Source organism: Ooceraea biroi, chromosome 8 (assembly GCF_003672135.1).
Source record: "Ooceraea biroi isolate clonal line C1 chromosome 8, Obir_v5.4, whole genome shotgun sequence".
NCBI classification, from domain to species: Eukaryota; Metazoa; Arthropoda; class Insecta; order Hymenoptera; family Formicidae; genus Ooceraea; species Ooceraea biroi.
In genome coordinates, this window is record NC_039513.1 from 9250780 (window position 1) to 9274921 (window position 24142).

The window sequence follows — 24142 nt, forward strand, 5'->3', positions numbered from 1 at the left end:
CCTATATGTATACACATTCATGCCACGAATCGCGTGGAGCGCGAATGCTGATAAATGCATGAAGCAGTACTCGCGAGAACGTGGTGTAGCATTGTGTCTTTCAATTCGAAATAAAAATCCAAGGAAAAAGGAAGCAAACGTGATAATGTGTTCTCCGCCGGCACGGATAGTCGCGATACGAAAGGAATTCAACAACTCCTCCTAGGTTATGTCACCCAAGGAACGTGATACTTCGTTTGGAGACGCGATCTTTGCGACCAAAGATGCAGATGAATTATTACGAAGTGCTCGGCTGTAACAGAGACTCTAGCTACAAGGAGATCAAGCACGCTTATCACCAACGTTTGCTGCAGTTTCATCCTGATAAGAACGATGCCACAGACAACCGCGAATTTCACGACGTCAGGGAAGCTTGGCGCGTACTCGGACATCCACACTCGAGAAAGGAGTACGATGCAGCTTGCAAGCAGGAGGAGTTGGAGGAAGAAGACCATCCGGTGTACGAGCGTCTGTCACCGGGCGAACTTGAAGAGTCCGACGACACGTTCTTCTACCGCTGCAGATGCGGCGGCTGTTACTTTGTTGAAAAAGACGATCTCCGAGAGAAGGACACTGCGCTTCGAGTGATGTGTGATGGTTGCACACTCATTATCGTTATTCAGACATAATAAATATGTAATTTATGTAAAAAGAATATAATTATTTTTTTATAAACATTTTTCTGCGAGTATCTCCTGCGCAATATTATTAAACATGCTTACACGAGGAGATGTCTGTGTGTACTAAGCACAATCCTCTTTCCCCACTTTTAATTGTACGATGTAAAGAGATAATTTACAGCTGCGTATGTAGAAAGAGGTCGAAATCGAACATTTATTTTGTACAAAATATGTTTCTCTTAGCACAAGAACATGTGTACATTCGCAATAAATTTTTAAAAAAAGGAAAACAAAATGTAAAATATGTAGCAACATTTTTTTTCTATTTCTTATAAAAAAATGATACAACAGGTAACACATTCTTATAATATAAACTATTGAGCAATATACAAATAAACACGACACCTAGGTCCAATAATAAAGATGCATTTGCACAAATTGCATTATCGAGTAATGCCATTCATGACATGATCCAGTAGAATCCATATAAAATTCGTCAGTGACACAATTGAGAGATGTCGCGATCTAAGTCTTTACAATTTACACTAAAAATGGAAAGATCTGGCTAATACAAATATTCTTCTTCCAGCAAGTCCATGTGCTATTGATGGTTTTACTTTTTAATTGAAAGAAATATATATATGTATATAATATGTTATCCTTTTACATAAAACTTGTACCAGTTCGCTGTTCACTGTAAATCTGTATTGCACGTGAACAAATGTGTTACTTTTTGAATATTGCACCATGATGGGAGTGAAATATGCAATGCTGGAAGAAATATTCTTCTACAAAAGAACGTTATGTGTATCGAAATCTTGATTTTTAGCAATTGCCAAAAAGTTCATGCTCCTTCTTTCGATAAACGTCAATAATATGAAAATATCGGCTTGTAAAGATGTATAAAAATATTTGTTTTTAACCAGATCGATGATTCGTATAGGCAAGTAAAGTTCAGTTACACGATCAGGAGAGATGTCGAAGCTACCTGACGAAATTAATTTGCTGACACGATCAATAAAATTATACGAACCGTTTCTGTTTCGATGTAACAGACGCTTAAAATTTCTCGTAAAAAGATCTGCACGGTCCGAATCATCACGTGTCGGAACTGTCATTTCTCTCATTTGCTCCGGGAATTCTGAGATTCTTCAAATAATGTCATTTTTTTTACCCCGAACATTCAGCGCGCCGCCTCGTTTTCGTCCGCCACTGTTGACAAATGCTCCTAAATGCCCACATGATAAATCTGTGCTATGCTACCTATGCTGAATTTTGTTACATGTTTGTTATTTTTGCATTGTTGATCATTCCACTGAATCGCTGAACAGTGAAAATTCAGAAGTACACTGATAAGCTCCTCGTTTTCCCCCGTAAGTTGACGAGTCTTATAAATCTCACGTTTGTACACCACAACGCGCATGCGCGCTCCGACAAAAAAAACGATATAATTTTCCAACGGGCACTTTAAATCCACCTAGAGATCATGCGCCAACATCTCTTTCGTTCGCTTCACTTCCTCTCGGTCTTTCACTCTCTTTCTCCCGCAAGAATTTCACCCGATTTTTACGACGCGTACACAGTCTTATCACAATCACACCATGTAATACATGAATCATTGTACAAGTGTAGAGTAGTTTGGACTACTTAATCAAAAATATGTACAGAGGTCGTACAAAGGGGGCGATCGGATCCACGGCGGGAGCGCACTATTTTACCTCAACGTCGAAATCGAGAACAAGCAGTTTCGTCTCTTCGGTACCGTTACGACTACCTACCGCGCACACTAGTTTCGTATCATTCGCTCGAATCCTCCATACCACGCCACCACTACCCCCGCTTTCCAAAGCTACTAGATTCCTAATGAAATCACCTGCAAGCACAGAAAGTATACACTTGAGCGTTCGCGACAGTCGACATGTGCGTCTCGATGAGATATGAAAAAAAAAAAAAACTGATCGGACAAATATACAAACCAGTCTTGACATCCCAGAGTTTCACTGTGCCATCGTCGGAGGATGTAATCACAAAATGGCTATTGAACTGAAGACAAGTGACCGCTGACTGATGCTTGTTCGGGCCAGAAAGAGTTTGAAGGCAATGACCACTAACAATGTCCCACACTTTAACGGTGGAGTCGGCATTGCCGGACACTAAGATGTTGTTGCGCAACTCCATCCCCGAGGTAAGAGACTGATGACCCATCAGGGTGTGTCTACAAGCACCGGTTTCTACCTCCCACACTCTTATACTGGTGTCCAACGAGCCGCTAACAACGTGCACGCCATCGAACTGACGAGGAAAATCGATATCAGTATTGAGAAAAATGAGAGGGAAATTTTTCAAGGAAAAAGATCAGGCAAATAATGATAAGAAAAAAGAGAGTAAGACAGTGCCGAGTGTCGAGACGCATTCACCTGGAGGGAATAAACCCGATTGGTATGTCCTTGTAAAGTATGAAGGCACTCCTCACGCTCCGGATTCCAAACTTTAACCATGTAGTCGTAGGCACCACTGACCACCAATTTCCCATCATATTGCACACATCTGACCGCTGCTAGATGTCCCACGAGCACATGTAAGCACTCTCCCGTGTCCACGTGCCATACCCTCAGCGTCGCGTCTCTGCTACCACTAACGACCTTGTTGCCGTGCAGGTGCATACACCTCACGGTCGATGTATGACCATAAAGAGTATGAATGCACAGGCCAGTCTCCGCATTCCACACTTTTAAAGTACGATCTGTGCTACCACTGATAACAATCGTGCCCGACATCTGCGACGACCACACGCCCCCGGTATGCCCGACTAACGTCCGTAAGCACTGAAACATCGAGAAAAAAACGTGTGTGACATTTTTTTTATCTTTTGCACTCGCAACGCCCGTGCTCCTCGCATCGAAACTTTCCGCATTTACGGCTTAGTTACCTTGCCCGTGACGGCGGACCACACTTTTAATGTATTGTCGTCCGAACCACTAACTATCCGATTGCCGGAGAACTGGAGGCATGTTATCACGTGATCATCGTGACCCTTCAGCACCTTCGGCGTACGGATCGGCTTCGTTCTCCAGTTCATTTTAATATTATGCTGCCGCATGTAAGCCTGCTTCCACGGCGACGAATTGTTACTGCTGCTCCTGCAGTTCTTGCGCTTTGGAGGCGGTAGGTCCTTCAAGTCCTCTATACCGGCAGCCTTGCACTTCTCTTTCCAGAGCAGATTGTCGTCGGCTAAAAATCGCCAGTTCCGACAGGTCTGCGCCGCTCTCAGAAGATCCTTCGGCTCGAGGAAGGCCAGCACCGACAGCGCCAACTCCTTCGGCAGCAGTGATATGAAGTCACGTTGAAACTGCGGCTCTATCACTTGCATCATGTGGCGCACTTGCGTAGGCTCGCATCTCTCTATTAATTCGTCTATCGCTAACATTCTTTCCGCGTTTGACCACTTCTGTAACAAGTATTAATTTTAAGTACTCTCTACTGAAGACACTTATTGAAACGCGATAATTATTTCTATAATTTCTTCATTCGTATATTATTATTTTAGCATGCACTGCACAAGAGCCTACTTATGTACCTGAAATTGCAAAAGCCAACTGCTCATCTCTGGAGGAGGATTGTCCTTGGTAGGAATAACACATCTAACATGTTTACCTTTATCATCTAGCTTTCTGACGCTAAAATTGAATGTTAACGTTCATATACATATATTTATGTAAATTCTCTACACCTCGTGACCAAAACGTCAGACACAATACCCACGTTGTATGAGACTTTTCTTCTGGATTAAGCTTTTTACATGGCAGGCAATACTCTGTTTCGCTCTTACGCTTCCTTTGAGACTGGGCAATATCTGATGGCACGTAACTATGCGATACTGGACTCTGGTCCAGTTCAGGTAGGACTTGAGATTGTGACACAGGCGATTGACAATTATTGATCTCAACTTCTGGTGTACATTCAGTATCACAGAATAATCCACTGTCACTAATCTAATAACATTATATGGCATTAATTATGAGATATTGCTAAACCTGATGTTAAACTTTAGAGAGAGAGAGAGAGAGAGAGGATTTATTTGTGGCACTTATATGTAGTATAAACTAAAAAAAACAAACCATTTGTCACAGATCTATTATTTTTGTTGCAAAACAAAAAGAGTAGATAATATACAGATAAAATTGCTCTACTTACCTCACTTTCTCCTTCACTACTTTCTTCATCGCCCTCGTCTTCATCATCTCCATAATCTTCAGATTCTTCATCCTGTGGTAACACTGAATTCATAGGATCCAGCGAACTTGGTCCAGGAACACCCTCAATTCCCTCAATCGGACTAGGGCTGGCACCGCCTAGTTTATTGTCAGAGATATTGTTGGAGGACGTAGGAGGAACAGACATTACTATACACAGTGATAGTATTAGGTATCAGGTATAGTAACTGCACCTAAATAACACGAAAGCAGCGGTCATTAGCATAATTGACATACCAGACAGATCTTTACTGATATTATTATATGTCACCCATTTTTCGTACATGCATGTATAAATGACAGCGCAACAATCGCGCAATTCTAGCAATCGCGTAACGGAAATGCAGCGTCTCCCACTGCCTCGGTTTATCGTCAAAAAGTCGTACAAAACCGCAAAATTGCAAAGGCGAAAAACAAAACGACGAGGGAAGAGGAAAACTCGCGCACGTAACGGTCTAGGTTAAAACCCGTCAGATAACGATTATCATTATCGCCGCGAGGATTTACCTAACCTTGAATCGTCGCGTCACGGTACAAACACGCGCTCGCGTGACAGCCTAGAACGTCGCGAACAAGGAATAACACACCGGCAGCCACACCCCCACGAGTATCCGCGCGAGCGAGGTGGTGCGAAAATTTACGAGCTGCAACAAGGAGCAACTGCGTAAAAACGAGGATCTATACTTAGGACGAACGTTGTTTTCCGTCGTCGGCCGTTGTCGGTCGGTCGGCGACGTCTTCGGCGATGCGAGCTGGGGGTCCGTGCGTGCCGTGGTTCTGTCGTCGACGACGTGCGTTGTCTCTATCAAAGGTGCATGGCATTCATCCCTCTCGCGTGCGGACAATTGTCAGGTGCGAGCTTAGGTTAGAAATACGGGCGAAACGCGGCACTGCGGACGAGGACGGCGCTAACTAGTCCTGCGCGATCGTCGGAAGGCAAACACGTAACGGATGTAAACACAACGAGCAGCGCAAATCCATCGGGCGGCTTCCTGGCACGTAGAGCTACCAGCTTCTCCTCCACACCTTCCGACTCCTTCGCACTCGTTCGCGCAGCAGTGCACAACAGGTAACACGGCGTCATGAGATGCCTCAACACATGAGGGAGTCGATTGTACCTCGCCGATTTTTCTCGTTCTCGCACTTTCATCTCGCAAGAAGAAGCACGAGCGATTGGCTGCCGGCAAAATGAAAATGTGATGTCACTAGACTCTCACGGGAGTACTATTTACGAACACGGAAGCTTTTGGTTAACAATTGGCCGCATTCATGGGGTCGATTGTGTATCATATTACTTGGGTGAAAATTACAGAAGTGAGCAAATTTACTAGAATATTTATAATTTCATTGGTCAACATCTAGTAAATTTGCTCACTTCTGTAATTTTCACCAAAGTAATATGATACACAATCGACCCCCAGGGCATCTATCACGTAACTTTTCCCCTAGGATGGAAAATGAAAAATGAAAATTTCTTCATCTCAGCAGCAAATCATAACGTAAAAGTTCACGCGAAATTTTCATTTTTCATTTTCCATCCTAGGGGAAAAGTTACGTGATAGATGCCCAGCAGACTCAACAGTTGGGCAACGTTACTAGATTTTCCGCTGGCACTCGATGTTGATTTGTTGGTTCTAAAAGTTAGAACCAATTATGTTCGATTGCTACTGAGCGGTTGAGTCTGCTGAATGCGGCCAATATATGTATAGGCTCTACCAGAGAGAAACCTCTGGCTCTACCACAGTATAGGAAAGAACAGTAGGCTCACTCTGCGAAAACGCGTACTAATAATTGTCTCTCGCGCATGACCGAATCGCACAACCAACAACATGGCGGCTCTAAACATATGTGAGCAGTAGCCAGCAGTAGCTGTGATATAACCTCCATCTGTTACTTTTTTTACAATTATATCAGAGAATTACATACTAAATTCTTCGAAAATATCAATATTATTACTGAAACAAATGTTATGCAAAAGTATATGCAAATTTTATCGACTATTCCGTTCTCCCATTCTTGTCGTAATTTTCCCAATATTTATTTGTTAAAACTATTTATTAGAATAAGATTGTATTACATACTAAAATTTATTACGGGGATGCTGGAGTTGCTAGTGAACTATTTTTTCACTATAGCGATGGTAATTGCAGTTTCGAAAATTCTCTTTATTGCTTGTGCAGAATAAAAAATCCTTTTCCACAAATGAAGTATAGATAGAAAGAAAGCCCGCTCTACAGGACTTTATATTCAAAATGGAAAAAAGTTAAAAACTTGCATTTATCTTTTCTAACTTTTTTCCATTTCGAATACAAAGTCCTGTAGAGCGGGCTTTCTTTCTATCTATACTTCATTTGTGGAAAAGGATTTTTTATTCTGCACAAGTAATAAAGAGAATTTTCGAAACTGCAATTACCATCGCTATAGTGAAAAAATAGTTCACTAGAAACTCCAGCATCTCCTTAATAGAGACTTGAAAACCAAAAAGAAGAGTAACAGAAAAACTATTATTTTATGTCATAAGTAATAATTTATACTTTTATTCGTGTTATACATGTTATACATATACTGTTTTATTAGTTTATATATATACATACATGTATGTATACTGTGAGTGCAATTTATGTTTTTATTACATATTTATATCATAGATTTCTGCTTGTTGTTTAATAAAACATTTTATATTTTTCTTTATTTGAATTTTATATAAACTAATGGTGCCAAAAAGTTTAAGAAAATAAAACAACATTCTATTAGAAACCCATACAAAATAATTATTTTATTTTTCCATAACTTTACTTTTTATACTAAATAAAGTATAACATTTCTATAATTTCATTAATATATTTTGCAACTAGTTATAAAGTTATATAATAGTAATAATATGAAATATATTTATTATTTATTTGTTATGCTTAATTAAGTATTCTTAATTATTTTTTTAGGTTTGCACAATGTGCATCAATAGACTCAAAGAAAAAAGAAGAAGTGGACATGGTATTTAGATATCTGTTTTTATTAACTGAAGTTTGTACTTTATAACTGAACTAGCTGCTAGTTTAGAATTTATTTTTCTCCTTCCATATTTGAAAAAAACAGATAAACTTTGAATTAGTGTAACCAGTTCAACTATAAAAAAACAGATCTGAAATTCTGACTGATCGAGGACGAATACATTTATACATATATTTTATATCTATCAATTATATTTTTCTAACGTGTCTTATCATTTTACACACACACAATTAGTAAAATTATTTGTATATAGAAGTTATATTACATTTGTGTTTACACTATCATACTTTATAAATAACAATATTATCTTAAAAAATATTATATACATTCATTACAATTTATTAAGACTAATAATTATTGTATATAAAAATTATTAATAATTTAATAATAATCATTGTATATACAATTATTGTATATAATAATTGTATATTTGATTTTAATAAAATTGTGTTTTAATTAAAAGTAACTATTTAATACAACCTTTTCATAGTATTTCTATAATATTGTTATTAGGTATATATACATATATATCTCTTTAATTGTACCGATTGCCTTTCAAATTAGAGCGCGCGCACAACCAGCAATATGGCGATCTGTTAGTCATTAGATCAAAGGTGCCGACACCGAGTGAGCCTACTGTTCTTTCCTATACTGTGGCTCTACATTAAAGTTTATACAATATAAAATTAATTAATAGATGCTAAATGTATCATTAAATATGTCTGATATATGACACGCGTCTGCATCCAAAGCAACTTCATATGATAGAGGAATTCTAGCTGTATTGTATATTTATGTGTAAATATTTTATGATTTTAGAGAGAAGCCTGAGAGCGGTCACGCTCGCGTTTTAACTGTAACGCCTCAAACGTGGACATTGAAGTGATTGAAGTGATTCTGTCTTTATTGCTCACTGAATATTGAATAAAGATAAAATGACGCCGCGAGCGTTGGGAGCGTCAAGTGGAACGCATATGTCCACGTTTGAGGCGTTACAGTTAAAACGCGTGCGTGACCGCTCTCAGGCTTCTCTCTGATTTTACATATGTTTTTTCTGTCGTAATATCATAATTTTCGATGCCTAAAGCCTGTATCAAACTTCGCGTTGGAGATTGAGATTCGACCAATCAAAACGTTGCCTGTTACATTGTGATTGGTCGAATCTCAATCTATATTTGCAATTTCAATCCTCAATGAGTAGCCTGATAGGGACATAATAATCTTGTGTTTATTATTTACACGATTATTTACGTTTTCACGATTGCAAAGATTATAAAATTGAATTTTGAGGATTTGCGGTGTCACAGTATCGTGATATTACAATTGTCTACGGTGTGTTTCGATATCCTACGTTATCTACATGGTATTATTTTAATTATTCTTTTAATTATTATTATTGTAACATATCATGTGAATCATAATTTGGAAGCAAGACATCATTGCAAGCATATGTCTACTTTTTTACTTCACAGAGAGCAAAATGTCAGACGAGATAAAAGCTTTGCTGAAGGAAGCTCGGGAATCCTTCAAGCGGAATGAACATCTGGAAGCTATGAAAAAATGCAAGAAGGTTTTGAAGAAGGATAAAAACAATTACACGGCATTAGTTTTGTTAGCACGAGCCATGCAAGAGGTGGAGGAATTTAAATCACAGGTGGTCTTGGTTCTCCAAAAAGCCACGGAGATTCAACCAAACAATCCATTGGCTTGGCAGGGTTTAGTGGTGTACTATGAGAAAGCATCACAGGACGATAACAATTGGAGAAAGTTGGCTACAGCTTACTGCAAACTTTTACAGTTGGACAGGTAGAATGTTGCTAAAATTTTTCGGATAAAATTTCTAGACTCTATAAGAAAGGATGCAAACATAATATTCTCTTTTCAGTGATTCTCCCAAATTCACGCATTTTATAAATAAGGTTTCTGAGATCGTTCTGCGGATTAAGGACGACGAGGTACTGTCAGAAGTGTTGACCACACTGAGCACGCTACGGGAAGTTTCTGCTGAGGAAAGGACGAGCTTGATCGATAAGACACTGGCTTGGGTTTTAACAGAGTATCCCAGTAGTGGTGTCAAAAACCATCAGGAGCTCTATGAAGACATATTGGCGTCCGTTATAAAAGATACAGACCTAATGAATAGGCAAGAGTATTACAGAAGGTATCTGAAAGCGCTGTACGATTCAAATAAATACACAGTTTTGTTAACAGCGGCTGAGGACATGCACGCTCAGTTTCCACAGGATGCTCAGTCCCTAGGTAACTACATTTAGCCATTCTTGCTAAGCTTTCATTATTCCACGACATAATCAGTTTCGTTGCGCAAACAGAATGGATCTGCCGTGTCTATTACGAGGAAGCTATACTAAATGGACACGAGCTCGGAGTAAACGTAACATACTTTTACGAGTCTCTCTTGAAGCTGATCGCGAACTCCGAGATCGCGTTGATCGCGAAAGCGGCTTATTTTAAGAGTGCAAATGAGTTAATCAGCTCACGGGAGTGCTTGAATCAAGTGATCGCGGTAAATGTGCGGTCATTTTACGCTTGGTTAACGTTGAGCCAAGTGTATTGCAAGCTCTACTGCTGGGAGGAGGCCGAGAATGCTTCTAGACAAGCGCTGCAATTAATGAAGTCCAATTTGAAAGAGAAATTGTGTCGCAGAGTTAAATTGAGATTACTCGAGGCGATGAGCCGAAGCGGTAGTAAACAAAAGTTGCTACAAGCGCGACAGATGTGTGAAGAGGTGAGGGGTTCGACGCAGACAATTATTTAAAATAAACATTTGGTTTCTGGATTTGTAATACATCTACAAATCCAGAAACCAAATGTTTATTTTAAATTATATGTTATACACAGACTATTATTTTTTTAGTTATTGAACATCGAATCTTCCGTACAATTGCAAGTGATAAATGTGCGAGTAAACGTATCGCTGGACGAGCCCGACGCTGTCGCCGCATTAAGCGTCTTGGAGTCTCAGGATGAGACCAAAATCCAGGCGTTTATTCTCAAAGCATTGCATCTAATGAAACGCGAGCAATACGAGGAAGCTATTAACGCCCTCGAGTTGGCGCTAGAGAGCTCTGAAGCCTGGCTGTTGTTCGGTAAAATTTATTGGCACATGGGAGACTACAATCACAGCCTGATGGCATTTCTAAATGGCTTCCGGGCGGATCGCAATAATTGGGAGTGCATGATTTACCTGGGCCACTATTACCGCGAGCATGGCAACGACATAGAACGTTCGAGGAGGTGTTACCACGCCGCGTTGCAGATCAATCCGAATTCCGAGGAGGCTGGCATCGGATTGAGCACAGCTTATCGTCTTCTCAAGAACACCGTGAGCATTACACGAATCTCTCGTTTGTAAATACAAACATTTATCATAAATTTCATTATTTTCATTATAATGATGATTGTATACCGTGTATGTTTAGGAGGCTAACATGCAGCTATTGCAAAGGGTAACCATGCAGAGTACCGGGCCGAAGTGGGCCTGGCTGCAATTGGGCCTACATCACTTGGATCAAGGCGATGCGGGACAGGCCATCAAAGCGTTACAGCACGTGATCAGAACCGATCCTAACGACAAGTATGATCTAACTCGCTGTTGTTTTATTGTCTTGTCTTAAAATATCGCGAACATTTCTTATCGCGAGCTTGCGTTATGCAGTCACAGTTGGGAATCTCTGGCGGACGCGTACTTAGTGGGCGGCGCTCACGTGTCGGCACTGAAATCGTATCAACGCGCGCTACAGCTAAGCCCAGGATCCCTCTATCCGATAATACAACTTGCAAATATCAAACTTGTATGTCACGTTTGTGCAAATTTAAATTATATATATATATATATATATATATATATATATTGCGCATAGCTGATGCAACTGCATATTTATATGAAACATTCTCTTTCTAGCTCATCGGCCAACACAAGGAAGCCAGGGAGGATTTCGAGAACATATTGGAAAACGATAAGCAATACATCCCCGCGCTGAAAGGCTTGGCCCAAGCGTGTTTGGGTCTGGCGAGGGAGAACATTTCGAGACAGCTTCTGTGTCGCGGCCGAGATAATCTGCAACGAGCAGCCGACAGCCTCACGGACGCCGTTATGATACGCTCTGATCTGTCTTGCAATTGGAAACTGCTCGGCGACGTGTGCTATAAAGTAGCCACTATGCCAGAGAAGTATCGTTACTTGAGAGTCAAGCCGATTTTAATGAAACGCGACAGCGCGGAAAACTATGTGAGCATTAAAGGGGATGAAATACTGATGTTATCGGCGAGGTAAACATTTTTATGACGGTGTTATCGCACTTACAGTTATTAATATGAAATAAGATACGTTTTATTGTAATACAAAAATCGCCATTATATTTTTTAAACATCTTTTTCCCTTTTCCAGAAAGTCTAGTTGTATGCTCTGCAACGACATTATATCGTTTTACTTCTAGATGCTTCTGTCGGGCGCTCTCGATCACGCAGAATTCCGCGTTGTTGTGGCACGACTTAGCGTCCTGTTACTACGTGCAGCTGCATCGCGATTCCGCGCTCGACAAGAATGACGCAGCGGCCAAGTGTCTCGCCGCTGCGAAACACGCCGTGAAACTGTCCCCGCAATCTTGGCTGCATTGGAACATCCTGGGCGTGATCTGCATGTCGTCCCACGTCAAAAATTACGCCTTGGCTCAGCACTGTTTCGTTATGGCGATCGACAGGGAGGCGAACAACGCGGTAGCGTGGAGTAATCTGGGAACACTGTATCTGCACTTGGGTAGTTACTTGAAGATAGTTGTCGCTTTTTCACTCCGTTAGGTCAACAGGCTGTTGCAGATTATTGTCACGTTATTGTTACGGATTAATAAGTTTAATGCAGTATTTTCTGAGGCAACCGATGACGGCTAACAAATAACGTTGTTGCTACAAAGGAGATCTGTACAAGGGGAATGAGGCATTTTCTCGAGCCCAACGCGCGGATCCCAGTTACATGAGCAGCTGGATCGGTCAAGGATTAATCGCCGAGATATCTTATAGGAGGGAAGCGATGGAACTGTTTCGGCACTCGACGCTACTGGGCTACCATAATCAAGCGGCTCTAGCCTACGCTCACTGGGTACTTACCACTCTTCTGAACCCTGCGTTCAAAAGAGACCCGTTGTGTGTTTACTTCATCGAGAAGATGCACGCGATAGATGCAGCGGTTGATGTCCTCACTTGGTACACAGGTACAGCAACGGACAATGCTATCAGCGTGGTGGTGTAACGTATAAAATCGTAAAAAACTTTTTGTGTTTCAACTTCGTGTGACTTTATCATTTTCAGAACACGAGCCGAAGGATATTTACGCTCTGAACACCTACGGTTTGTTGCTGGAACGACAGAAATTGTACAACACAGCAGTCAAGCAGTTCGCCGCGGCTTTAGAGCTCAGCGAGGATAAGGAGAGAGACATGATATCCGTGAACCTGGCACGTGTTCTGATACAAGTCGGGAAGCATGAGGAGGCGGTAGAGTTGTGCAGACAAGTAAAATCAGCGAGTTTCAACTGCCAGTGTCACCTGGCACTAGCCTTGTTCAAAGGTGCGGGAGCTTCGGAAATTGCGTACTCACAAATTTACAACCCGCTGAACGCGTAACTCTACAGAAAAAAAAACGAACTATTTTATATGTCCCGCAGCGAAAGAGTACGAAGAATCGTACAACGCGTACGAAGCGGCATTACACTGGCTGGCGGTCACCGGAGCGCACAAGGGGAGCGTCCTGTGCGCGATGGCTGCGATTGCCCACATGTTCCAAGGGGCAGACGCGGTGAAGACCCTGCTGTTCCAGTGTATACAGATAGAACCGCCGACCGTGGCCGGGCTCTTGGCCACTGCCGCGTTAGGCATCTTGCACGATGATGCCAATCTGACGTCGTTGGTACTGAAGGAACTGAAACCGTACGAGAATCATCACGAGTACGGCCATCACGCCGTCACGTTGTCCGCGTATCATCGCGTCACTCGGGGAGATCTCGTCGAGGCCATTCGAACCTTCACCAAAGCTATTATGCGACGTCCAGGTAAATGACGAACAGTCTCATTTGTCAAGAAGTACAGAGAGATGTCTATCCGTTTTGAAACTAACGTGCTTCACTGTTCCAGATGACATCAGACACTGGATACGTCTCGTTAGGATTTCCTTGCTGAATCCAAACCTGGATATCTTCCGGAAATGCGCACGGACGGCACTGGTCCTAAGTAGGAACACGTCCATGACCGATATCGTGTACGTCGCTTGCGCCTCAGCGTACAGCCACTTCGGCACGACGGAGGGACTCAGACAGGCTCAGAAAAATATATTTACATATCCTGCCAACGTTGAGAGCTGGGGCAGTTTTATCGCTGCCGTTCTACCTAGGTCAGAATTATTGGAAAGCTATTATATTATTATTTATGCACCTCGACCGAATTATTTTCTCTCATTATTCTTTTCGTTATAGATGCGCGAAGGAGGATCCTAAGCTTGATAACCAATGGTTATTATCGTTAATATCTACAGTACGATCGCAGTTTCAAACTTCCAGACACATGTCAGACTGGTTGCTGCGTAACGCGCAAGAGATTGCGGCTCGCAGCTCGTAAACACGAGAAGTTTATTCCAAAAGTATGTATAATTTTTTGTATTGTACAATTGTATAATAAATATAAGTTAAAAAGTCAAGTAGTCTTATCACTTCTATATAGAGGTTGTAGAAAAATTTATGAACCTAGGGGAGGTATGCGAATAAGAGCAATTTGTCATTAAATATAGAGTAACATAGTTGACGTTTATTTATTCATTGGTTTGATCTTACAAGTAGATTTACCTAAGGTAAACTAATAATCGGTAGGTTACATAGAACATAACCGCTCTATAACCGAGAGTGAAGCACGCTTACAAAAAGTCTTGCATCATTGGTCGTCTATCACTACTATGGTCACGTGATGAAAACGATTGCCGCGATCGTCCCCGCATGTCGGACTGCATAGCTAGTGCTCTTGCCGTTTTCCTCGTTGGATCCACATCTATTTCCGCGATGATGTACTCTTCCAAAGTTTGCTAGAAACAAATGTTACGTATAAATTTTGTATAAATTATACAGAGAGTATTTCACAGCCCAATCTATGTTAAATCATATTTAATTCGCCGCGTTAATGTCACGTTAATTCTTGCAGCGTCGAGAACGAAATAAAGAACATAGAGCAAACAGCCCACGAGTTGACGCGTAACTTTTTTTGAACTCACGTTGGATTTAATATGATCATTCTGCTTCAACAAGTTGATTAACTTGTACAGCTCGAAGTCCTGAGGAACGTTCTCCTCCGCCATAGACTGCTCCAATTTATCGATCTGAAAGTCGGCAAAACACAAACGTAGTAACGTGCACCGTATTATCTGAATATACACTACCGGACTTGCTGGAAAGTCCGCGTGAATTATTTTTAGCCAAATTTAAACGCAAAACTTTGTATCAAGAAAAATTTTGCGTTTAAATTTCGTTAAAGAGAAATCCGCGCGGACTTTTCGGTCAACCTAATGTACAAATTGAAACCATACCACATCCTGGAAGAAAACTTCTTTCGGACCAACTGTTCGGTAATTCTCCAACGATATTCTCAAGATCGGCACTATTTCGGTGAATCTCTTCAGATCCGTATACGCCAGGACTTTCAAACTTCTCGTGTCGGGGAATCGCGCTGTCCTCATTGTGCTTATAATCTCTATAGCTATATGAGGCGCATTTTGCTTAATAGCCAGACCCGCCAAGAATGCGATGGCCCTGCGCATAAATTCGTTTCCCTTTTGGTTCATCTCCTTCCAGATATTGAAAGCATACTCAAACGCCTCTGGTGTATTCTGAAAGTGTTAATGCGAAATTATACATAAGCTTTGATGAGATTTAATTTATTTTTTTTTATTACTTAACGGAATGTTACCTCCTTGTAACAAGCAGCCATAATTAGTACCAGAGTAGTCCTAGGATTCCCTTTCTCACTCGTAAATTTGTTTTTAATGATGCTGTACACATCTTTCATTTCTGTGTATTTGCCATGCTTATATAACAGGGACAAGAGGATCTGGTGGGAACTTAACTGATCGAAGAACTCCTCAAACTGTGGGTCCTTGAAAGCTGTCAGCGCGAGATCTGGCTCGTCGAGGTAATAAAAAGTGCGCATTACCACGGGGCCAAAGACATAATTACCGAATCTCATCTCCTTGTTTTGATTGTTAAACTTGGTTATCATTTTCACGAGTAGCTCGATGTCTTCGGGCTTTTTCTGGGCCAAGTGCAGCATGGACTTCAAGTCCTCTGTGAAGATCATGCTCGATTCCTGACTGCACACCTCTTGCATCTTGGTACGGAATGTATTTTCCACATTTAAGAATTGATTACGAAAGTTTAATCTTGCATTCTCGTAACCTTGCAACCCCAAACTCCTTTCAGAATACAGACATCTATAAACTGTAAAAGAAACATGCATCATTCTTTTCAGAGAAATATGATCAGTCAGAGATTAATAAGAACGTACAAGAGCCCTTGTTCGGTACGTAAAAGTGCATCTTAAAGATAAATAAAAGCGTGCTTGCCAAATTTTTCCGAATATATAAAATTAATTTTTTTTTAAGACAACATATAATTAATCGAAGAATATTTCTCATTAATTGATCGTGATGTAACACGAGCAATTGTTACAATGACTGATCGTAAAAAGTATCATTTGATATATTAATAGCATGTAACACGCATGATGATCTATCGTTAGTTCGGCATGCGAAGATAGAATAACGAGGTTAAATCGGTGCGTACAGTTTAGGTAATTATTTCTGACGAAAATATTGCTTGGCCATCCCACGCTGAGTCTCGCTAAATTCCTGACTGTTCCGGCCATTATTCCTGTCCGTAATCGCTTCGAGTCGTTTCCGTAATACTTTTATATCAGCTTTCAAAGCTCGGGCTTTCGTGACCTACCAGTTCAGCGGTACGCAAAACGAAGTGGAGAGGAATGCTTGTGAGCCGGAAGCCTGGGCTCACGTGACTTCCGGTTCAGGTTTATTCATAGCTCGAATCGAAGCGCAGCGACTAAAGCATGATGATAGAAATGTATCTTCAGATACTCCGTAGCCAATGAAATGGCCTATACAGCATCTGCAGATAAGCTTAAGACGGGTCTTCTAAATATAAGATTCGACTGTGAATACCGGCCATAAGGTACCGCCGTATAGTTAGCAGCAAATATGATAAATCTTATTTTTTGTTATTGCAATCGTTTGGGAATCGTTTGGGAAAGTTTAGGAAACAACTTTTAGAGTTTGGGAAATAATAGTTTTTTAATAATTAATGAAAATTAGTTGAGCGTATAGTTATCATTCCAAATAGTGTTCTTTTTCGCTTCTTTCAACGCCAAATCATTTGGGAAATACGCCTGTAATGTTTTTAGAGTTTGGGAAATAATAATTGCATCTCCAAATAAAGTTTCATGTCATCAACCAGACTTCAAGCCAAAACGCTAGGGAATTTTTGACCATACCCTATATAATGGAAAATGTTTATAATCTTCGATATATCTCATTGTTTTCTAATGTTTTCTATTGCAATCATTTGGGGATCGTTTGGGCAAGTTAAGGAAGGCACTTTCACAGTTTGGGAAGCAATAATTTTTATAATTAAGGGGATCCTGAAGTGACTAGTGTGAAACTGAAGTGAAACAGTGTTGCCATTTGCACTCATACACATACAAAAATTATAGTTGAAATGCTTTTTATAAAAATTTCGCAATTTGTACGCACAAGATTGAGGCGGTCCCGTATCGGAATAAAATAAAGGAATATAATGAAGCTTTTCGAAGTGACTTTAGAGGCGTAATAAAAAAGAAAGGTGTATTCTCCTTCACAGAATACAGAATACATATAAACTTCCTTACTGTAATATTATTAATTTTTTATACTGGGAAAGTATAAAGTTTACTCCCTCTCATCGGTTGTAGGATTCTACAAGAGCCAATGCCAAGATGTACGTACCAACACGTAACGCGAGCACAAATTATAAATACAGGTATGCTCTGCCCATAATTTTATTTTCATGGTATAATTCATAACTATAATTAATCTACTTTAAGGGGAAGCTGGAGTTGCTAGTGAACTATTTTTTCACTATAGCGATGGTAATTGCAGTTTCGAAAATTCTCTTTATTGCTTGTGCAGAATAAAAAATCCTTTTCCACAAATGAAGTATAGATAGAAAGTCCGCTCTACAGGACTTTATATTCAAAATGGAAAAAAGTTAAAAACTTGCATTTGTCTTTTCTAACTTTTTTCCATTTTGAATATAAAGTCCTGTAGAGCGGGCTTTCTTTCTATCTATACTTCATTTGTGGAAAAGGATTTTTTATTCTGCACAAGCAATAAAGAGAATTTTCGAAACTGCAATTACCATCGCTATAGTGAAAAAATAGTTCACTAGCAACTCCAGCATCCCCTTAATTTCCAATTAATAATATAATTGCATCAATGAGCGTTTACTATAGACACTCTTAACAATTAAAACCAGTCGAAATCATTTAGTAAGCATATGTTTTAATATATTCTGGATATTTTAAATTTTAATATTGATAATATATTCTGAAGTTAACAATAACGTGAAAAGTCGATTTTTACCCTGAAAATGTCCACACTCTGTTCCCATGACTATCGACGTGAGTGTGAGTCTGATAATAATTGTTTCCACTTGCTTGCGTGGTGCTCCTAGGACTTGTGGACTGCGCGCGACGGTCATCGCCGAATATGCGATTATAAATGGAGCCATTACCTATAGTATTTCTAGTACCAGAATAACCGCTATATCTTCCTCTATATGACGAAGATCTGGTCGGTGGTGGTGGTGGTGTTGGTGATGGATATCTGGATGGAATTCTCGTTGTTGTTCGCGATCTTCCGTTTAGTCCCGGAAACGGTGCTATTAAATTACATGAAAAAAACTGATAATAATAATAATAATAATAATCATAGTATTAGAAGAGACAGAATTAATGCCATTTTGTTAGTTAGATCGACGTGCCAGCAGCATTTATTATAAAAATGTTACCAGACGTAATATTATACCCAATATTCAGGATATGCAGGATATTTAAGAAAAGATGAATTTCAGATCGATTTGCTTCCCACTTCCATGCGGCTACCAGTGATGTTTCGAAACTCCACCAACGTCATCTCTGTTTTTCTGTTTTTTTTTAGCCTATATCTTCTTAACACAGTTTTTTATTAGATTCTTTTAACGTCTAAGACACCCTGTATATTATATGTTTTCTATAATTTCATTATTGTTCTATATCATTATTTTATCTAATCCTATTAATCTAAGCCTTTTTAAAAAAAGTTGTTTACGATTAAAGCAATATTATTTTACAATCATCTATTATATAAACAATATATTAAATTACTCTTATAAGTACTTTGCGCTATTGGAAAATCTGTGGATGAGAAAAGTATGACGTACAAATGCATGTGTTGCTGATGAAATCGATCGGTTTTGCGCAAAACAAGGATGATGCAGTAAGATGTAATAATTTAAATCGCTTCGACTACATAGCGTTCGAGTAGATAAGACGTGTCAAGGTTCAAACTGATAATTCATTTATTTATGAAGTGCTTGTACATTTTGTACATAAGCTTGCTCGTAAAATATATGAGCCATCAGAGTTAGCACAAAATAAGAATAAAATACAGATGATCGATAATCTTATATTCCAAAAATTTCACATACATGTATATAAATTTTATATCGATTGGTACATATCTTGTGACATGTAGCATTGATATAAACTTTATATATATTATGTAAATACACAGCACAACCAGGACGTTAATTGTAAGGCCAAATTCTTCGATTGATTTATCAATCTTTCTTTAAAACGTACATATTTGTATTATATCTTTTAACGATTGCATATCGATATATAGACAAAATATTATTTTTTCCGTAGAAATATATACTCTTTGATACAAGCTACATTAAATTACACATTTAGTTTACGTATAATATGTATATATTAGTAAAACTCTACTTCTCCTACGCGATAAGGAAGACAATAATCATTAAACACAAGGTAAACACAAAGTAAAGAGTTGTATTAAAAAGAATCGTCGTGCACATCTAGAAAAACTAAAAATCATCATTGTAAAATACCTGTACAAAATTCTTAATACTTTTCCTTAACAAATTATCCTCGACTGCATCGATTGGCAACGAGAAGGTCAATAAAAGTATCAACAACGATCATGACAAAGACAAGTAAAGCGTTATCAACATTTGGCTGAATTACAACCGCGTCATCATGAAGACAAACAGTTCAGAGAATCCGACGAGAATCATGGAAGCGATCACTCCGACTGACGCGGCGTTTCTACGATAAAGCGAGTTCGAGCTGTAGGTGTACCCACGTTGGTTTTGATTGGGGTAATTTTGACCCGGATAGTTCTGTTGAGGGTAATTCGGATAAGGATTATGGCCTTGGTGTCCCGGGTACTGCTGCGGATATCCGGAGTTCTGTGGGTATCCGGATGATTGTGGGTAGCCCGGATACGATGACTGTCCCGGCATGGGCATCCTGTTCTGCGTCGGATACGGCGGATACCCCAGGTCCCGGGTGTGGCTGGCTTGATTGGTGGATTGCGGATAGGGTGGATACCCGTTCGAGGAACCGGTGTTGCTGGGGTACGGCGGGTACGCCGAGTTGCTTCCAGAAGAAGAAGAAGATTGGTGGAATCCGCCTTCAGCTCGATTCGCCGGTGCCGGTGGAGCGTTAGCGTTCGCATAGGGGTTCGCGTTATTTCCGCTCGTTCGTTCGCCATTTACATAAGAAACACCGGCCGACTCGTAGCCTGGAAAGATGCTCACTTGCTTCGACATGCGTCCTCGGGAATTCGAATGCGCGAATGCGATATTTTGTACACGATCACAGGAGACATTGCGAGATGATAACGCACCGAAACAAACTTGGCTGCTACGAAATGCTTATAAGTAGATTTTTCATTACTTCCTTAATTCCATGTGAAGATTCGTTATATAGCTTTTACAAAAGGAGAAGAGATTAGCCGTTAGATTTAGTTGACTTATTTTATCTACAAAAAATATACAGGGTGTCTATTAAAAACTAATATACTGCAATAAGCGAGAAACGATTACGTAGAGAATAAGAAACTTGAAATAGACTTTTTGATTTAAAACATATTTTCAACAAATAAGAAAGATTACTTCAAATATGCACTTTTGCGCTGATTTAAGCAAGTATAAAGTTAGTACAGTTTATAGCGTATGAAACCTAATAAGATTTGTTTACTTGTAAATCAAGTTGTGCTTTCCAGATAAAATTTTATGCATTAGTTCTGGCACGTATTTATATTATTTTGCGGTTTTTGAGTTCTTCAAATGTTAAAATAATTATTTTATTTGATTGTTTGAATTTTATTTTTTTCTGTAAAATATTGTATACTTTAATATAGCATGACTAAAAATTAATGTCAAATTGCGGCCAAGTATTTCAAGCTTTGTAGAATAAAACGTGCTTTATATATATGTATATAATTAGTGTTCCATATACATATGTAATAACATATCCTATATGTATTGCAATCTTGTACATGCTATGAAATGCATAGAAGGATAAAGATCTTAATTCCTTAAATTTTTTAATTTTTCTATTTCTTAATTATGAGAATTCATTCTTTCATAAGCGCAAATTTGAAACCTCAATATTCCAAACAATTTATTTTAGTTGGCTGAAACTGTATCATGCATTTCGTGCATTGACTATCCATCAGTTTACGTCCTCATATTCGCAATGTATCAAGTACTATCGAACATGACAAAAATTATAAAAACTTACCTTGTGCCGTAGTGCTTACACATTTTGGAGTACCATTTTCCATCTTACAATATTCGTTTTGTCCGCACATTATATGAACGCAACTCACATCTGCAAATATTTCCGAAAGATGTTGAGATAACATGAGATATATAAATATTTATTTAGATATATAATATTTAGATATAAAATAAAAAAACAAAATTACGTTAATATTATTGTTGTCATAGAAAAGAATTAAAATAAAGCATCTTTTGAGCATTTATTTCTTTAATTATTTTCTAGTAAATTTTAAATGAATGAAACACTATATTTTAGTCTTTAAACTGCCAACGTTAGTTACATCATATTAAGTACGGAGAATAATTAAAAATAATTAAAACTCATTAACTATTAAATGTCGCTTCTTACCTGATGTCCTTTTACAAGTCGGATATCGACCACACTTATCAGTGTAGCCCGTACAAGGATCTTCTGCCATCACGCACGTTTCATCACTGCGGCAACCGATATCCTTGCAAGTTCTGCCATATTCTGTCAACACAAGAAAATAAAATTTATTTCGATACTTGTTTTATAATAACTTTCCTATAACTAAATTGCAATTATTTCGTATTGTATCATTATCACGATAAGGGCGAGTGTGATATAAAAGAAATATAAAACGTGTTGAATCCTGAGATACAGATATATTTTAAAATCCGATTAAAAAAATATAATAAAAGCATAAAATCTTATCCCAGAAGCGACAGTTTACACGAGCATTAAATAACAATAAAATAAAGTATAAAACTTCAGAATTTATTATTTATTTGAAAAAATTCCTTGGAATTGTAGAGAGAAAAATATATTACTTACTACTGTAAGCCGCTGTATCAGGGACGATGGTAATCAGCAGCGTCCCAAACAGGATACCAAGCGTAGTGCAGAAATTCATTTTCTGAAAATAAAATGAAATAAATTTGACAAAGAAGTGACCTGAGATAAAGCGGTAATTGATACATTTTATAAATATTCAATCCAGTCGCCACTTTAAAACATATTCCTCATCTATCAATATTGACATTAAATAAACCTACAATACGAAGAATTAGTAATGGAACCACCAGAGCAGGTTTCAAAATGTGAAGAGAGATATGGTTAATAACGTGGCAATTCAAATTAAATTGTCGTTAAAAGTTTTGCGGCACGATTCCGTTCCACAGTTTTGTCTCACGCAGTCGGTATCCTTGGATCGAAAATTGTTCGCAGAAGGGAATACACACACATACACATGCTTCACACATACGTTTTGTGAGGATCTTTTCGCTTGCGTTGTGAAGGAGATCGTGAATGATTCAAGATCAACACAGAATATTTGTATCCACCTTCACGTGTGCATAATCGGTTTGTACTGTCGGTTTGAAACTCGCTTTTTGCACGTTTTGCGCGGAAGCCAGGAAAAACTGCGTCGGAAATACGTGAAGCGCGCCAACGTCGATGTGCTTCACCATGAATCTTTCACAGGCTATTCTTCACTTTACGATGGAAATTCCTGCGATATTTCATCGTAACGAGAAATCGTCGATCCAGTGCCACCAAAAACCGTAGCACTTTGCCACCATTCACGGACGCTTTTTGACACAAATCTCGTGGAAAGCAGACAATTCATCTATTCACGATTACGGAATAATGAGCATATCAAATTCGCATTAATGAAAATGACGAGTTTTCTTGTGAAGTAATGAGTACAACGTATTGGTCATCACTTACCTGCTCGTTTTTGCGTTTCAGGCGTCTGTACAGTGTTTAGTCACCAGTAATTGCCGCGAGACTGAAATGAATGTGCCCGATCGACTCGCAGTATGGTTGTCTCACTGACGCATTTGCGCATTAGAGTGAGAAAGAGGGAGAGAATCAGAGATGAGATAGAAAGGGAGAGAGAGAACGAGAGAAAAAGACATATAGGAAAAGAGAAGGACAAAGAGAGAGAAGAGGAGAGAGGAAAAGAGAAGAAGAAGAGAAGGAAGAAGCAATGCGCATGACGAAGACATCAAAGAAAGGAGAAGGTCAGGCAAGCTGGCACGCCAGTTTAAAGGAACAGATAGAATGTCGTAGTACGTTTATAGAAAATGGTATTGTATGTGTGTATACATGTGTGATATTGGATGCACGACGCTGGCATTGGAAACTTCACGAGGAAAAACATTGATAATAACAGTTTAATGATTATTACAAGCACGCGAGTGTCGCGCGTAGTATCACGCATAGATGCGCACGTACTTTTTTCAAAAAGTTTTTATATGCATTGCGCCTCCCTATTGTATTCTTTATAATATTGTAGACATTTATG

At 39.1% G+C, this 24142-nt stretch overlaps 5 protein-coding genes and 1 long non-coding RNA gene across 9 annotated transcripts; 3 read left to right on the plus strand and 3 right to left on the minus strand.

The window, feature by feature from the left end:
• Positions 1-3: 3 nt before the first annotated feature.
• LOC105275649 (dnaJ homolog subfamily C member 24) lies at positions 4-944 on the plus strand. The gene has a single exon (XM_011332640.3). The coding sequence runs from the start codon at positions 264-266 to the stop codon at positions 666-668; it is 405 nt and encodes a 134-aa protein (XP_011330942.1). The 5' UTR covers positions 4-263; the 3' UTR covers positions 669-944.
• On the minus strand, positions 850-5939 carry LOC105275650 (F-box/WD repeat-containing protein 7). 2 transcript variants are annotated; one of them, XM_011332641.3, is made up of 8 exons: positions 5608-5939; positions 4854-5106; positions 4422-4651; positions 4237-4336; positions 3589-4107; positions 3077-3484; positions 2636-2951; positions 850-2532 (listed from the first exon to the last, which is right to left on the minus strand). In XM_011332641.3, the coding sequence occupies exons 2-8, from the start codon at positions 5058-5060 to the stop codon at positions 2369-2371; spliced, it is 1944 nt and encodes a 647-aa protein (XP_011330943.1). In that variant the 5' UTR covers positions 5061-5106; positions 5608-5939; the 3' UTR covers positions 850-2368. The 2 variants fall into 2 exon arrangements, with proteins under 2 accessions (XP_011330943.1, XP_011330944.1); XM_011332642.3 differs by having other exon boundaries at positions 5597-5939.
• Positions 5940-6661: 722 nt separating this feature from the next.
• Positions 6662-8049, plus strand: LOC113562364. The gene is made up of 2 exons (XR_003406882.1): positions 6662-6760; positions 7855-8049. It is a non-coding gene; the product is annotated as an uncharacterized LOC113562364 (long non-coding RNA).
• Positions 8050-9106: 1057 nt separating this feature from the next.
• Positions 9107-14629, plus strand: LOC105275642 (tetratricopeptide repeat protein 37). 2 transcript variants are annotated; one of them, XM_011332624.3, is made up of 14 exons: positions 9107-9256; positions 9397-9730; positions 9810-10183; positions 10255-10670; positions 10800-11267; positions 11365-11519; positions 11601-11736; positions 11847-12214; positions 12382-12701; positions 12856-13152; positions 13250-13507; positions 13605-13988; positions 14071-14326; positions 14409-14629. In XM_011332624.3, the coding sequence occupies exons 2-14, from the start codon at positions 9405-9407 to the stop codon at positions 14548-14550; spliced, it is 3900 nt and encodes a 1299-aa protein (XP_011330926.2). In that variant the 5' UTR covers positions 9107-9256; positions 9397-9404; the 3' UTR covers positions 14551-14629. The 2 variants fall into 2 exon arrangements, with proteins under 2 accessions (XP_011330926.2, XP_011330925.2); XM_011332623.3 differs by having other exon boundaries at positions 9110-9287.
• Positions 14630-14714: 85 nt separating this feature from the next.
• Positions 14715-16966, minus strand: LOC105275644 (pentatricopeptide repeat-containing protein 2, mitochondrial). Its single transcript, XM_011332625.3, has 5 exons — positions 16758-16966; positions 15886-16412; positions 15506-15805; positions 15194-15298; positions 14715-15007 (listed from the first exon to the last, which is right to left on the minus strand). The coding sequence occupies exons 1-5, from the start codon at positions 16837-16839 to the stop codon at positions 14843-14845; spliced, it is 1179 nt and encodes a 392-aa protein (XP_011330927.1). The 5' UTR covers positions 16840-16966; the 3' UTR covers positions 14715-14842.
• Positions 16967-19558: 2592 nt separating this feature from the next.
• On the minus strand, positions 19559-23686 carry LOC105275645 (SAC3 family protein A). Of its 2 annotated transcripts, none has more exons than XM_026972015.1 (5): positions 23563-23686; positions 22669-22750; positions 22222-22344; positions 21832-21921; positions 19559-20827 (listed from the first exon to the last, which is right to left on the minus strand). In XM_026972015.1, exons 2-5 carry the CDS (start codon positions 22745-22747, stop codon positions 20265-20267), a joined length of 855 nt encoding a protein of 284 aa, XP_026827816.1. In that variant the 5' UTR covers positions 22748-22750; positions 23563-23686; the 3' UTR covers positions 19559-20264. The 2 variants fall into 2 exon arrangements, with proteins under 2 accessions (XP_026827816.1, XP_011330929.1); XM_011332627.2 differs by lacking the exon at positions 23563-23686 and adding an exon at positions 23099-23170.
• Between the last annotated feature and the right edge of the window lie 456 nt (positions 23687-24142).